The following is a 16,148-nucleotide window of genomic DNA, read 5'->3' on the forward strand; positions in this document are numbered from 1 at the left end:
CAAAACATGCATCGGAAGTTTGAGGAAAATTACCCTGATCAAATCCTTTGCTTTCGCGCCGGCCCGCAGTTAAACTGCACAAACAACAATATTCCAGCTCTTCTCGGGGCCATTCAGAAAGTGTGTGACGATCCGGATGTCTATGAATTCGATTATAACAGTGCATGTGGTATCAAATGTCTTGAGATATTTCATTTTATTATTTCAAAGACTCGTGCAATCTTGGACAAGTTCGTTACGACAGATACAGCCCGCCAGCCGGGTAAAATTTCCAGACAAACCCACTAAAAAATTATTTTTATGACGTTACGAACAACTTTTAAGGAATTAAACATGGCGGATGTTTATCATACTTGGACATTCTTCATCTACTTTCTGAAAAAAGAAACTCGTTCATATACGTTTTGACCCTGTACTGTACATAATGATGCGTTTGAAACAATTGCTATAATTAATATGTGAGATTTAAATGAGAAATTTCGAATGATTTTACTTTTAGTCTATAATTTTGGGTGTCCTCGAAAAATCGAGATAGCCAATTTTCTTTTGTATGTGTATATGTCCATATAATATCTATATGTCATAATCATTAAAAAGTGGAAATAGAAATTGGCTATATACATACAAGGTGTCCCGAAAAAAGTCCCCTCTATTTACCACTACTGCGTTGATCATGCATTCAAATTCCAACAAAAGCTTCATTTCAATAGGGGGACTTTTTTGGGACATCCTGTATATTGCTAATCTATTTTGAATAATTCTTCAAGATAAATAGGCATATTAATTTACTTCACCTTAGCTGATATAAACGTGCAATGAGAATATATGAAAACATCACATGAATGAAAGGAGAAAGGGTTGGAGTAAATTGTTTTACTAAAAAAATATTCAGAAGTATGTACGTTAGTAAAGGAAATGACTCTCTACTAGTCTTATATATTATAAAGTCGCCTCGTCGTGAACACATCAAGCTCATAGATGTAATCGAGTGATAAAAGGTGATGATATACAAAAGAGGATATATTGAATTCAATTGCAAGCTTTGAAAACGCAAAAGTGAGAAAATGAACGTGATCAAAAGGTGAGGAGTGGTCGTTATTCCCTCGCGTTGTTTCTGTCTACGATGTCTTGACTTTATACTTTTCGCTATTCCCTTTATGTGCTTTTTCTGTGGTTTTTGTGTGAAAATAAATTAGGAAGATATCTATACACCTGATCAGCACATAGGCGTACGAGGCGGGGGGGCTGGGGGGGCTGCAGCCCCCCCAGTTTAGTCAGAAATATTAATTAGTCGGGCAATTTATATTCACGAGTCGGGCAATTTATACTTAAGTGAATTTGGTCTCCACACTACATAAAAATTTTTAAGAATCCTCAAATATGGTAGAAAATGGTAGAATATATATGCTTGCAGCTTGCGTAAACCCGAATTAAAGAAAACGAAAATAATTGAAATAAACATGCTTTTCCGTTTGTGCCACTGGCTACCCTATGTGCCACAACTGATTGGCGCAGCAAAACTCACCATGTAGTTACGAAACAAATCTATCGTTCTGTAAGTTTGTAACTTTACTAACTTTTATAGCAACTGTACATAATTTAATCCGAGATTTAATCGTTGATAGACCTCAGAATCCTGACTTTATTCTGCAAAATCTCACGCGGAAAATGCAGGAAATCACATTTGCAGGTCGCTAATTTTCAAAAATTTTCGGGGGGGCATGCCCCCGGACCCCCCTATATAGTATGCCACACGCTTTCGGCTTTCGCATCTCGGCTCTCCAAAACACTGACTCTGGCTACGCCGCTGCCTAAACTCGGCAAAACGATTTCCCTTTCCGACTACGCGCTTCGCTATGAGTGGAAATCAATTAACTTATCAAATTTCCTAAATAATGTGAAGCTGTTAAAGTTTCGTCATAGTACCCAAGCAGAAAATTGTATTTCAGCGTTTATACGTTCCAAAATACCGGGGGAGCAGACCTCTGGACCATCCTTGTTTTTCTCGGTCTCGGCGCTCGTCGGGCAGAATATCTCCCGCCCCCCCAAAATTTCTAGGCCCGTACGCCTATGGATCAGCATACGAGACAATCGATGAAGCGCATCCCACACTTTCTTTTGACAGCTGACACTTGATAATCTCTTAGTAAAAATATAATAGTTCTTTGTATAATTTATTCAAATTACGATGATATTGTCTCATGCATGACACAACAGTCACAAATTTTTCCTTGCATAGAAACCAGACGTTCGTCGGCGATGTAATGAGTCATACAGAAGGCAATTGTCAGTGATCTAAGCCGGTGACAGTCATTCTCTGACCATCAACTCAGAATGGCTAGTTCGCCGAACTTACATCCTATTAAATTCACAAAGATCCCCGAAACGTCGAATGGCGACGACGACATTTCACAGCTGTTTCAGAACACCAAAGACGACATGCGTTCAGAAAGACGAAACGAACGATCGGTAACGTGGCCCTCTTGGTTTGGGGACCCTGAACTCATTGTGTACAAACTGTTTTACTTGTTCTTTCACGCAGCTACGGCGTTGTTTGCCTATCTACCCCTGTACTACAAGAAATCGTTGTTATTGGATCATCATCACGTTGGTATATTGATGGGAATCAGGCCGTTTTGCGGCTTTTTTGGTGCTCCAGTTCTCGGCAGCTTCGCTGATAAATTCAACAAGTACAAATCTATTTTATACACGGGTCTTTTAACATACGTTGCTGTTTATTTATCAATAACTTTCGTAAACGGAGTACCGAAAGACTGTGGCGTTCACATGAGAGTAAACCATACGAATTCAACGCCAACGTCGCAAGCAAATAGGAATTTAATGGCGTTATCAGTGTCACCGAATGCTGAAACCAGTCAAACGCAAGGACGATCATTAAAAGTGCTGAATAGCCAAGGACAGTTTGCCGAGCATTTATCGCGTTTAATTAATCGACGGAATGATCATATACTACACAATGAACAGTCTAGAACTTCGTCATATTCAGAACAAACAGCCGAAGAGAGACTTTCAGAAAAGCCGGCATACTTAAGCGAAGATACGAAGCATTTGCCTCGCGGAGGAGTTGTTTTCAAGGACAAGTTAAAACCGGATCAAGTTAACAATATGAACGGTGAGCTGAAACTCGGAGGTAGGGGATTCATTCTGGTCACTGTGGACAACTTAACAAAGGTAAATCGTTTAAATCAACGTGATATTGATACTCGCAATTCTCTTTAACCAAATTAACGGTAAATTGGCTGAAATCTATAGAGTTGAAAAATTAGGGTATGATTAGGGTACGTAATACAGTGCAGTGTGGGCAGTCAACATTATATGTAGGGTCGAGCATTTAAATAAAATTATTGGAATAGATCAAACTTTATCGAATTGTTTATTTTGGGGGGGGGGTGCATTTCCAGTATGGACACTTAAACTACATAAAGATAATCAAGGGCTGGTTTTCCTTTAGTTCTTATGTTCTGACTGTGTTACATAAATATCTGGAATAAAATATACTTGGGGGCAACGCATTTAACAGATCTTTAACGAATGATACCTACCAATTAATGCATAAACTAGACACAATGTAAATATTTGACTTATAGGAAACAGGCGAATATAACCAATATTGGGAATATGCTCCTGAAACCGCAGGCGAGGACACATGGCCTATCGATATCTACCGGAAAGAACCGCCTATTAGCAGCCACGAAGAAGACGAAAAAATTCGAGAACACATCTTTTTTATCCTGCTGCTTTTAATGCTCACGGCTGAATTGATTGGTGCTCCCATTCTTAGTCTTGCTGATACGGCCACTCTTCAAACTTTAAAGAAACAGCCATACAGATACGGTCGCCAAGTGGTTTCAGCCGCGGTCGGATTTGGATTCATGTCCATTATCACTGGAAGTGTTTTGCACTATACTGTTACAAAGAAGGACGAAATCAATAATTGTCCGGAGAAAATGGGAGAATGGTATAAACCTGTGTTTTACAGCTGCTGTGCGCTGTTGCTTGCTGCTTTTTTCACGACTTTTAAGTTCAAATTTCGAACCTACGAAAAAAAAGAAAGTGACTACTGCTCTTTTTTTCATTGCCTCAAATGTTTCAATAACATTGAGTACTTTTTGTTCGCCTTTTTGGCCTTCTTCACAGGTCTAAGTGCCGGACTAATAGATTGCTTTCTGTTCGTGCATTTGATCCGCCTTGGTGCTACGCCATTAGTCTTGGTTGTCACGACAACGGTTCAGAGTGTCTCCAAGGTGATCTTCTTCTATCTTTCACCGACACTAATACTGAAGTACGGCTATTTTCCCATAATTTATGCTGGCATGCTGACAAGTGTTGTCACGTTCTTGTATTACTCATTCTTGGTTTCGCCTTGGATGGTTGTCCCAATTGAACTTCTATCCGGAATATCGTCCTCCTGCGTGTGGGCGGCGCTCGTCAGTTATGTTGGAGCCCCGCCGAAGGTGGGCGCGACGCTACAGGGGATTGTACATTCACTTCACATTGGTCTTGGACGGGGTATTGGCGGGTTGTTTGGTGGAATCATACTACTTCACTACGGCTTTGAGATCCTCTTTCGATCGTTCAGCCTTGCTATCGTGATTGTTGTTGCAGTTGTTTCCTTGGTGCGCTATCGTATGAAAGAAGAAGTTGAACCGATTTGGTCTAAGCTGTGGGATTACTCGCCCATAGCGCCTTATGAAGAATTCAGTGACGAATAATAACATATATGAGCCTGCTTCAAGCTGGGCTTAAATCGTTAGCCAAACTAACAGTGTGGCAATCCAGATTTAAAATCTAGTATTTAAAATACTGTGAATTTAGTTATTTAAATTATTTGAATTTTTTTAGTTAGAAATGCTTCGACACAAAAATCTGACATGCATAATTTCTAGCGCCGAGGTTTTAGTAATAACACGTAGGGAAATTTTTGCAGATGTGATGATTCAGTCTTGAATCTCTTGTAATTTTTTCCGGCTCTTGAAGTTGAAGTTGTACGAAGCTCTTAAGGTAGCTCTCTACAATTTTAGGAATATTGAAAACCACGTGATTTAGATTTAAAATTTTCGCAGGATATTTCTTGCTAAAGGAAAAGAAATTTCCCAAATATATTGACCAACATTCTAACAGTCAGAAAATGGCGTCATTGCCGTTGTTATGGTAATATTATAATAGAGATTCAATATGGCCGATGTATTCCATATATTTACGCATTTTACTAAAAAAAGTTCGGTTAGTTATAGAAATGCCTTGACACCAAAACCCATTTGGCTTCAAAACCCATGTCATGATTTCCTGAATATGCATTTGTAGTTTTTCCCGACTTTTGAAATCGAAGTTCTAAACGTTTCGTAGTTTTAGAAGTCCTTTACCCTTAACTTCAACTGCATTTTGATAGATGCGGCCTCACCCCTGAATAGCCACTACAATTTCGAGCTGTTGCCTCGTGTGTTTTTTTAAAATTGGCTGATTGGTTTACAATAATTATTCAACAAGTAATTTCTAATAGAAAATTAATTGCTGCGAGATTGGGACAATTCAGTTGTGAGTTATATTAAATTTAAAGCAATGAGTATTTAAATGACTTAAATTGAAAATTCATGAAAAGTTACAGATTTTATTATCCGATGACCAACAAAGCACAGTTGCAAGTTAACACGTTTATTTAAAGAAATTTAGGTATGCATAACTGAATACACTTGACTATAAACATAATGAATGGACAGTTTTTCATTTCACAAATTGTACTTGAATTTGTCCGTATATGACTATCGTCTGTCAACCGCTTAGCAATTCTGCAGGCTCAGAAGATCATCTCGAAAGGAAAAAATCCAAAATCGACAATGCTCGCGATTAGAAAGCTGCTCGCTTCTATCGCAGCAATATAAGTATCTTAATTCACCTGTTTACGTGGCGATCTTAATTCGGAAATGGTACGGTGTTCAGAGGTAGCTGAACAATATGCTCGATCCAGTACTACTGTATAGCTGAAACAAAAGAGTGCGGACTGCATGCAACACAAAATCTATGCAGTTTGATTATATTATTTTTACAAAGAGTGCGGTATAAAATAATGTACTTTACATTCTACAGTTTAAGGAAAAACAAATTCTTGCTTGCATTTGGGTTTGGTCAAAGGTCTCAGAGCAAATTCAGTTGTTCCAACCCAATTCGCTTCAGCTGCTTTCAGACGCCAATATTGAGCTGTGACAGGATGAGGCAGGGCGTAGGTGATTATCCTTTTCTCGATAGGTGTTGGAAAGGACTTCACCTAAAAGTCAGACCAAGTCCTCATGAAATCACATATAAAACTTTGAATCATTGCTAACCATACCCCTCACTACTGCTGCATTAATGTGAATGAGTTTCTAAGTATTATACTTCTTGTGCAATTTAGAATTGCATTTATTAATTGTATCAACGATTAAACAATCTTAAGTGAAAGAGTTCTGCAAATAACTTTATTTTCAGATGTTCCAGAGGGACCTAAACTAGTAACGAATGCTGAAGCTTCAAGGAAAGTGGGCAAGTGATACCATACTTGATGTAGTTACCTACCTTAATCCAAATATTGTCATCTACAGAATACTGCAGATCAATTTTGCCATATCCTGAAGAGAGCGAACCCCATGATGGTATATTACCTCCAGCCACATTCACTGATGTAACGTAGACAGGTCGCCCGTAATCTTCTTTAATGTAGTCAGCAGCTGTTGTCGTAGCACTGCCCCAACCACCAGTGTCTGTTCTTCCGTCAGTCAAAATACTTGCTGTCACAATATATTGGTCAGTATAGTACTGATTTTGAGTTAAATGGATATCAATGTCCGGTATTTTGGTCTGCGAAATAAAGATTAGACGCAATCAGTTTCAAATTAGCTGGGCCCACCATAGCTGTACACTACCTCCATGTGATGTTACGTAATTTATAGTGCTGCTGTATATAATTTGTCCCTGAATGCATGTTCTATATATATGCTATATATATATGGAAGCGTAATGCAGCGCATGATAATACTTGACTTGCAGCATCATAGGAGACTTGTAGGAGAATTTTCGCACAATTGCATGAACTAAGAGTAACGTTGCACATAATTACGTGAACCAAATTTTTCTTTAAGTATTAGTTATTATTTAACTATTTAGCGTAAAATAAATTAAACATATTCATTTGGAAGAAAAGTACATAGCCTATTGAAAAATGTTGCCCTAATACAAGCTTTCGGCTTAATCAGCTATCATGTACTATCAGTTTTAGAATGGTAGTATACAAATGGCAACATGAATTGGCGTGACGCAATCCCTCCCACCCCCCCTCCCGTCATTCGTCCACTTGTGGTATCTATTTTCTCAATAAAATAGGCCGAACTCATTTTCGTCAGTTAAATTGAAAATCATGATCCATTTTTGATAATATATATTAATGCTATATATACTGGCTTCAGATTTTTTAACTGAACGGACATTTAAGAATCCGAATTAAAGAATTTTCAATTACCAGTGTTTCCAGGCACATTGTTTGAAGTTCAAGTTCTTGATAAAACGTCCACTTTCCATTTCTTTCGCCATTTGTCTTTTTTTCGTGGGTTTTGTTGCTGAGTTGGCAATTTATAGCGAACTTGGTTTTGGGTTTTGTTCTGTAATTGAAACACACGCATGCTTGGCTTTGGAGACATTTCAGGGAACATTCTAACTGAGAATGAACAGTATGATTGGATATAATTTCCTCCGACGCCAAAGAGTCACCTAAAGTTTATATTGAGAAAATTCAGTTACTTTATGTTATATAGATTTTACCAACCAAGTAACAAACCCGAAGTAGTAACAAAGCACTTTATCTGCCAGTAGCTCATTTTAGCCCTTCATCTACACGACTATACACTCATCAAATGCACAATATAAGCGTTTCAGGTATGCATGGTAGCCGGATATGAAATAAATGCGTAAAAATGTAAAATTAAGTGAAAATTTTAACATGTAACATGCACTGATGGCTAACGCGACATATTTATTCACAAAATTCATTCGGTGTTATTGCATATGCAAATGCGAAAATTTAGTTTGCTTTTTTTGGGAATTTTCATTTTTATAAATCGTACGTCAGTCTCTTATAGTCACAGTTTTCAGAGCCTATAAGGTTTAAATTTAAAATTTGCTTCAATTTCATAAAAACACAGGATGTTTACGGCTATTTATGGGAAAAAATAATGGATTTTTTTTCACCGATATATATGTAATAGCTCAGTATTGCGACGTGCTTTAAGCTAAGTATTGCGACGTGCGTTATATATAGAGTGAGGTAAAAAACTGATGCCTTTCATTTGCAAATTTGCATGTCATACAACCTGCACATAAATAGTGCACTTTGGGAGTTGTGTCTTGATAATATATATGTTCAAAATATTGCTTTCTTGCATATATATTTTAAATAAGCGAGAAGGACCACAATAAATTGAATATCAAACAAGTTTTAACATGTACATTTGGAAGTGCAATTTGCATGAAGGAACGGGAAATTAATTGTTAAAAAATATTTTTGAAATACCTTTTTGCATAACAGAAAGAGACTTCAGGTGCGTGCATGAGATGCGTGCAAAAGTCAAACAATGTTTAAACTAACATTTAATTTAGCAATTTTACTGTAAAGCAAAGTTTTTAAAATTTTCTGTCATCCGTATACTTTCGATCTCAAGTGTAACAAACTTGAAGTTAACCGTTTTAGCTACGCGTTCACTCCTTATGCAAAACGAATTTAAATTTACACTATATATATATATATATACATTGTGATGATGCAATAATACGGGTCGCGATCATACTAAAATATATCAAAAATTGGTAAAAGGAGGCGGAGAAATTCAAAAACAACGTTCTAAACATGCCGTGTACCGTTTTCTCTGAACCCATGGTATCGCATCTGCTGCATGCTTGCATGTAGTTCGTTCAAATTGACGGACTCTTTTTTCCACGTGTATGTTAATTCGTATCAATCGAACTGATAAAATACAAACTTGCGGTAAAATACGAACTTTTCGCTTCGCTAATAATAACCACGATCACGATCTTCTAAAAAAACCTATAACTTACCACGTTCTTCTACTTTTCGAAAACCCGCTTGCTTTCTTAAAAGTTGTCCTGCTTGGTATTGTCTTGACGCCGCAGCAACGATAGTTAAGAGCTTTAGGAAAAACGCAAGCGATAATATGTCACACATCTCGTGAAAAGAACCAGAGTGAAAGAGATCGTTTATGTATTGCCTTGACAACAATAATGTTAGTTACTCCGCGCAGGTGTTAAATATATATTTTTTACTCAATAGAAGCGTGACCTCGAGGCTCGAGCTCCTTTACCGTGATGATGAAAATGTCAAAGAAAGGTTTAGTAGTGACAATAAAAAATTATACGAGTAGAATTGTGACATATCATCAATGCTTTCGTCTAACCAAGTGCAAGACGATTGTTCTCTATATAATTATTTTATAAATATATGCAAAACTTAATCAACTAAAATTCTCGTTTCATTTACTTTCGACTTTCGTGCAAGATAACTCAAAGACCGATCTAACTTGATAACATTTTCACGGTTCAATTTTTCATTGGCAGTGCATTATAACTCCATTTATGAGTTTTAATGATTATTATTATGTGTTTGAAGTATAGTATTTAAAATAAAAGTAGTGTTTTTATCCTATTTGAAGGCTGCATCTCACGTACGGCTTACGCGTTGAAGTACAGTTCTGCTGTTAAATGCACAAATTACCCCCGGCGGCCAGCATTAAGGACTCCACTTGCATCACGTTCTATCAGTATGTTCTATCAGTATGGCTGATTTGGCGCATGCTCAATGACTCGAAACTGGTCGCTTACGCGGGTTACTCTACCATTTGAAGGAATGTATACTTGTTATGTAGATGTTGCTTAACAAGTTGTATATACAACACATTAATGCATGCTTCCTTATTAAATTCACTTCACTGTTCATCACACATTAAGTAATTTTATAGTAATTTAAAATCATACACATAACTTTCTATACATGATTATCATAACATGCAAGAACAACTGTATCTTGAGTAGTCACCTTCTACGAAAACCGTTCCTCCACTTCAAAATTTCGGAACTTTAGATTCGCCCAGGAAGTTCGGGTAGTCCAAACTCGTCGACCTTGATCCCCTCCTATAAAAAGATAATTTTTGTCAGCATCTTTGTTCTGTTCGCACGCGCGTGATTAAACAATGAAAAACTACTGAAGTACATACTTCTTGAACTTGAGCTTCTTGAACTTCATTTGCTTGATCGAGAAGGTCTGATAGATCATTTTGCAGATCCTAAGAATGAATTATATTATTTTTTTACAAAAATTGGAAATGATGACTTTATAATAATAATAATACACTGAAAAATAATAATAATATCTTTATTTCATGCTTGTGAAATGAATAGATTAATAGAAAACATTTTCCGTTTCACTATACAGTTATAGAAACACGTGTGGGAGTTTGGGAGAAGAGGAAATAATCAGTGCGAAAACGAGCCCTTATAGGGCGAGTTTTTCCCGTTATTTCGAGCAGTTTGCCTGAAAAACTGCCATAAAGAGAGCTGTATAAGCGTCGATCTTTAATGTTTGCGTCTGCCGCTTGTACCGTATCGTCAAAATCTCAAAATCAAGTCAGTTTTAGCCGTATCCATTTTATCCATAGTGAACGAAAATCAGAATTGCTTTACATGATGAAAAAATACCAATAAAATGAAAAGATATAGTTCGCCTGATATAGTATATAGTCCTACGTAAAACAGAGGACAGAGTTAAGTGTACCCATTCGTCGAATTAAACTGTCCTGAAAGTTGCCTAAAAGGACAATTTTTCATTACACGATTTGCCATTTTCACGCCAAAATCGCTTCTTCGTTAGTTCGAAGTTGTGCATGTAGGCTGTAGCTATATAGTCGTACTCGTAGTCGCCGCTGAAGCTCTCTAAAAATACCAACTTTGTGTACAATATAAGAATGCAACAATATTCCTAACTTACCACGATATACTACTTTCCGAAAATTCGCTTCCTTTTTCAAAGATATCCCTGTTTGATGTTTGCTTGAGCTAGCAACAACGATAGTTAAGAGCCTCAGGAAAAACCCAAACAAGAATAAGACACTCATCTCGACGCTTTGCCACCAATGAAGCACATAATTATGAAGTAAATGCTTATTTAAATGACGATTAAGTAAATTTTAAAAAACGTTATTATCGAAAGGGTGTATATATATTATTAATGAGTTTGAAGCATTATTAATTTATTAGTTATATATCATTGCTGTCTTTGCGGGCCACAAATAAAATATCTCCATGAGCATCTATCACTTGAGGAAATGTATTTCGTACTCAATATGAAAGTTTCAGGTGCATGATACAGTTTGTAAAAGGTTTATTATATTATATTACCTTTTGTTGTATTAAAGTATAGATGTTAAGTAAATTAGCTTGTAGGTATACACCACGCAAGATACTGCAAAGCTTTCGGTCAATTAACCCGGGCCTTAATCAGGTGCATCAGTGCAGTTAATGCCAGTTGTGTAGTGATAAACATAACATGTGCATAAGTGATAAACTTAGAAAACTATTTGTGCGATATCATGGAAAACTTCTTCATCCAAGGAGAATTTGGTCCCCGGGGACCCTATTTCTCACAACTTCGGTCACAAGGCACTTGTCATTAGAATTGTATTTAAATTTAGTGTTTTATTGTTATTGTGAGTCATCCTAGCGTTGTTCTTTCTTTTTATTAGCTACTATATATGAAATTTGATAACTTGTTTCGACTTTCGACATTTGGTTTTGGTAAAATTTACGCGATTTCCAAGCACATGTGCTGTGATAATATTCTATCGAAGATAAACAGTAAACACCTCCGCCGTACCAACTTTATCTAAAAGCAAAATGAAAAGTGAGGGCTTACTACACATGCATCTATAACAATCTAACGAAACTTCCATGTTGGATATTTTATCAGTTTATGGAGTAAATATGTAAATACACTTACCATATTGGCTCCAGATAACACGAGTTTTATCATTTTTACTATACTGAAAAGAGTTTCCAGGAAATCGCTTTTCCCAAGCGCAGCGGGCAATGCTACCAACCATAAACCAGCCTTCATCACCAGGGCAACCGTTATATATGCTATTGATAAAAAAAGAGCGACAAAGATTCCCTAAACACTCCCCATCTATGCTGAAGACGTTCTTCGGAGACGAGACAATATCTTGCCAAGGTGGTTGTTGCAGACGGTCAACACTAAACCAATCCATATTGTTCGTGCCACTGGCGTTAAAACTCAATACGAGCTTTTCCTTGGTTTGGCTGTAGAGTACAACACGGACCTGTTCAAAACATGATAATTTCGTGACACAGTTTAACGGTAGTTAGGCTTCGCGTCTTATATCGTTATACACGCACATAATAATGAAAATTTATTAAAGTGGAAGTCAAGTCTGTTCGGCGCATCGATCGGTTCTTCTCATAAAAATGAAGGGCCCTCCCTATATGAAAATTTACCCTAATTTTGCATGTTTATACCGAATTTTTCTGTTCATAAGCTCTAATTTACGTTAATTTAGAAGCGTAGCGAACATAACTACAGTCTTAGATCTTACCACAGCTATTGTATTCGAAAAAGTATAGAAGTTAAAAATGTGAAAAAATTGTACGGACTTGACTACACTTTAATTAAAAAAAAACACTGCAAACAATCGCATTGTATAAAAAAACAGAAAGGTAAATGAAACAGTGATAAAGGTGAAACAGGGACTAGGAAAAATTTTGGTTCTTCGTAAAATTCCCTCCTATAAGCTTGATTGGTAAAATAACAGACAAAAACGAAAAATCAACAAAGACAAAGCATGTATTCCAAGCATGCGTAGATTTTTTGTCTTGTATTGACGTATACAGTCGAAGTTTCGTATTATCTTGGTTGAAATTTTGCATGCACTGAATATAAAAATGAAGACGAGGGAAAATTTTCTCACGACCGCAATGCCTCTGACAGTTTGACTTGTCAACTAATTACCATAACTAGTGACTAATTACCAGTGAACTCAAATAATTACATGTTCCGCTGTCCACCACGATCGCATGAGCATAATATATTCATGGAGTAGAATAATATATTTTGTGCTATAAAGCGATCTTAATATATAAGAATCATAAGAGGATTCGATTTAGGGCGACAGGAAGGTCGCATTTGAAAATATACCTTAGTAGGATTAAACATCTTCCAATCTGGTACAATTCTGTTTTTGTAATAATGCTTGAAGGAACTTTTTTTATTCAGGGCTTCAAGTGAAGACTCTTTATGTGTAAGAGAATCTTTCCAAATATTCCCGATCACTTCTGATCCCCCAGCAATCGTTTTAAACACAAGAGTCCAACCTATACACGGGAATCCATGCATGGAAGAATGCTTATAATTCTCATAGAATTAGTCTCATGGGATATAGTTATTGGACAAGTACACTTACCGCCGTTTTCCATATCGCAATATACTGGAAATGGTTGATCGCTGCTGCTATCTATAGGAAACGCACAGCAGTTACTTTTATAATAGTACGCGTTGACGTTAATTCAACTGTGTGGATAAACCTCTTACAACTAAATATATTACAGTAGTAAAGCGTCAAAATTGCGGATTATCGAAAAGAGATTTGATTATAATTATATCCTTACTTGTTTCTACTAGAGTCATCCAGTAGATCCCATCACCAATATCGTCTGTACATCTTTGTTTCAAAATATCTTCACAAGATCTTCCAGGATTTCGTTCTGACCCATACTACATATAACAATAAATAGGATACATTAATTCTTTCAGTTTTATCTTTTTTTCAGTCCATCGCCATTTGAATAGAGCAAATTCAGCCTTTTTATATAGCCATACTGTATGCCATTATGTTTCCTAGGCCTGTTTCAAAGGACGAACTTTTCATGTGCCGAACCTAATGTTAATGAGATTAAGTCTTTGTTCATTTGCATTCGATCTGGCACATGAAAAGTTCGACGTCTGAAACGGGCCATTAATGACTAAATGCCCGTAATCACTGACGAATTTAGTGATCAGTATCTATAAGAAACGGTACACAGTAATCAATTAGACAAGAAGTAGCTACATGACAAGTACATAACGCCCGTTTGAATTATTTCAAAATAATTTTGAATTACCGGTGCTAATTCAAGTTCTTGATAAAACGTCCATTTTCCATTCCCTTCGCCATTTGTACTTTTTCCACGGGTTTTATTGCTGAGTTGGCAATTTATGGCGTACTTATTTTTGGGTTTTGCTCTGTAATTGTAACCCACGCATGCTTGGCTTTGGAGACATTTCAGGGAACATTCTAACTGAGAATGAACAGTATGATTGGATATAATTTCCTCCGACGCCAAAGAGTCACCTAAAGTTTATATTGAAAAATTTAGTTACTTTATGCTATAGCTATATAGATTTTACCAACCAAAAAACAATCCCGAAGTAATAACAAAGCACTTTATCTGCTATACGACTATGGTGGCCGGGTATTAAATCATTGCATAAAAATGTAAAATTAAGTGAAAATTTTAACATGTATAGTTAACAGTGATGGCTTACGCATCTTTATTCACAAAATTTATTAGGTGATTTTCCATATGCAAATGCGAAAATTTAGTTATATATAATAGTTTAGTTTATATAATATATATATATTTACTTATATATAATAGTTTAGTTTATATAATATATATATATATATATTATATATATATATATATATATATATATATATATATATATATATATATATATATATACTATAAATTTGATTAGGTTTAAATTTGAAATTTGCTTCAATTTAGTCATAAAAACACAAGATGTTCACGGCTATTTATAGGAAAAAATAATAAATATTCATTTCACTGATACATATGTAATAGGCTAATAGCTCCGCGTATTGCGACGTGCGTTATGATAGAGTGAGACAGATAGTGCACATTCTCTTTGGGAGTTGTGTTTTGATAGTATATATATATATTCAAAATATTTTTTTCATGCATGCATGTGTAGTTAAAATAAGCGAGAAGGACCACAATAAATTGCATACGAAACAAGTTTTAACATGTACATTTGCAAGTGCAATTTGCGTGCATGAAGGAACGGAAAATTAATTGTTTATAAATATTTTTGAAATATACCTTTTTGCATAACAGAAAGAAACTTTTCAGTGCGTATGATGTCTGCATGCAGAAGTCAAACAATGTTTAAAATAATATTGTATTTAGCAATTTTACTGTAAAGCAAAGTTTTTAAAATTTTCTGTCATCCGTATACTTTCAATAAGTGTAACAAACTTGAAGTTTAACCGTTTTAGCTACGCGTTCACTCCTTATGCGAGGCGAATTTAAATTTCCACTATATAAAATGTGATGATACAATAAAACGGCTCGATCATACTAAAATATATCAAAAATTAGTAAAAAAAGGCGGAGAAATTCAAAAACAACGTTCTGAACATGCCATGTACCGTGCGGTATACAATTGCAACTTTTCGCTTCGCTAATAATAACCACGATCACGATCTTCTAAAAAACCTATAACTTACCACGATCTTCTACTTTTCGAAAACCCGCTTGCTTTCTGAAAAGTTGTCCTGCTTGGTATTGTCTTGACTCCACAGCAACGATAGCTAAGAGTTTTAGGAAAAACGCAAGCGATAATATGTCACACATCTTGTGATCTCGATGTTTTACCACAACTGAAAAGAACAAGAGTGAAAGAGATTGTTTATATTATTGCCTTGACAACAATGATGTTTGTAACTCCGCGCAGGTGTTCTCGGAATACTCAATATGCACCGCAGAAATTATGGTTTATGAAGTTTCAACCCGAAAATCTGATCACTGGTTCACATTGTGGATAGCTGTATAACAATCAAAGAGAAAACTATTGAATAAGTTCGGTTTTTCTTCCGAATACGCATTATGCAATCTTTTGACATCTCATAATACACATTTAACCGCTGTGAAATGGCCACTTTGAGGCTTAAAGTATACACAAGGTTATTAATTCAGACGATTCGTTTTTACCGTGTGCAAGCTTGAAGTCTTTTGTGCAC

The 16,148-nt window shown here is 36.0% G+C and overlaps 2 protein-coding genes across 2 annotated transcripts; one reads left to right on the plus strand and one right to left on the minus strand.

The window, feature by feature from the left end:
• Positions 1 to 2,190: 2,190 nt before the first annotated feature.
• LOC114538363 (major facilitator superfamily domain-containing protein 6-like) lies at positions 2,191 to 5,097 on the plus strand. Its single transcript, XM_028559535.1, has 2 exons — positions 2,191 to 3,192; positions 3,609 to 5,097. Exons 1-2 carry the CDS (start codon positions 2,335 to 2,337, stop codon positions 4,731 to 4,733), a joined length of 1,983 nt encoding a protein of 660 aa, XP_028415336.1. The 5' UTR covers positions 2,191 to 2,334; the 3' UTR covers positions 4,734 to 5,097.
• Positions 5,098 to 11,412: 6,315 nt separating this feature from the next.
• On the minus strand, positions 11,413 to 15,775 carry LOC114538367. The gene is made up of 7 exons (XM_028559542.1): positions 15,636 to 15,775; positions 14,224 to 14,453; positions 13,732 to 13,837; positions 13,527 to 13,577; positions 13,262 to 13,437; positions 12,050 to 12,389; positions 11,413 to 11,935 (listed from the first exon to the last, which is right to left on the minus strand). The coding sequence occupies exons 1-7, from the start codon at positions 15,760 to 15,762 to the stop codon at positions 11,892 to 11,894; spliced, it is 1,074 nt and encodes a 357-aa protein (XP_028415343.1). The 5' UTR covers positions 15,763 to 15,775; the 3' UTR covers positions 11,413 to 11,891.
• Between the last annotated feature and the right edge of the window lie 373 nt (positions 15,776 to 16,148).

Source organism: Dendronephthya gigantea, unplaced genomic scaffold (genome assembly GCF_004324835.1).
Source record: "Dendronephthya gigantea isolate DGI-Jeju-01 unplaced genomic scaffold, DenGig_1.0 000181F, whole genome shotgun sequence".
In the NCBI taxonomy this organism is placed as follows: Eukaryota; Metazoa; Cnidaria; class Anthozoa; order Malacalcyonacea; family Nephtheidae; genus Dendronephthya; species Dendronephthya gigantea.

Excerpts from the sequence above, each read along its gene's own strand:
- LOC114538363 (XM_028559535.1), top strand. The coding sequence starts at position 2,335 with ATGGCTAGTTCGCCGAACTTACATCCTATTAAATTCACAAAGATCCCC. Across the intron at positions 3,193-3,608 it reads CTGTGGACAACTTAACAAAG|GAAACAGGCGAATATAACCA; the intron begins GTAAATCGTTTA and ends TTTGACTTATAG.
- LOC114538367 (XM_028559542.1), bottom strand. The coding sequence starts at position 15,762 with ATGTGTGACATATTATCGCTTGCGTTTTTCCTAAAACTCTTAGCTATC. Across the intron at positions 13,838-14,223 it reads AAGAACTTGAATTAGCACCG|TATGGGTCAGAACGAAATCC; the intron begins GTAATTCAAAAT and ends TGTTATATGTAG. Across the intron at positions 12,390-13,261 it reads AGATGTTTAATCCTACTAAG|GTCCGTGTTGTACTCTACAG; the intron begins GTATATTTTCAA and ends TGTTTTGAACAG.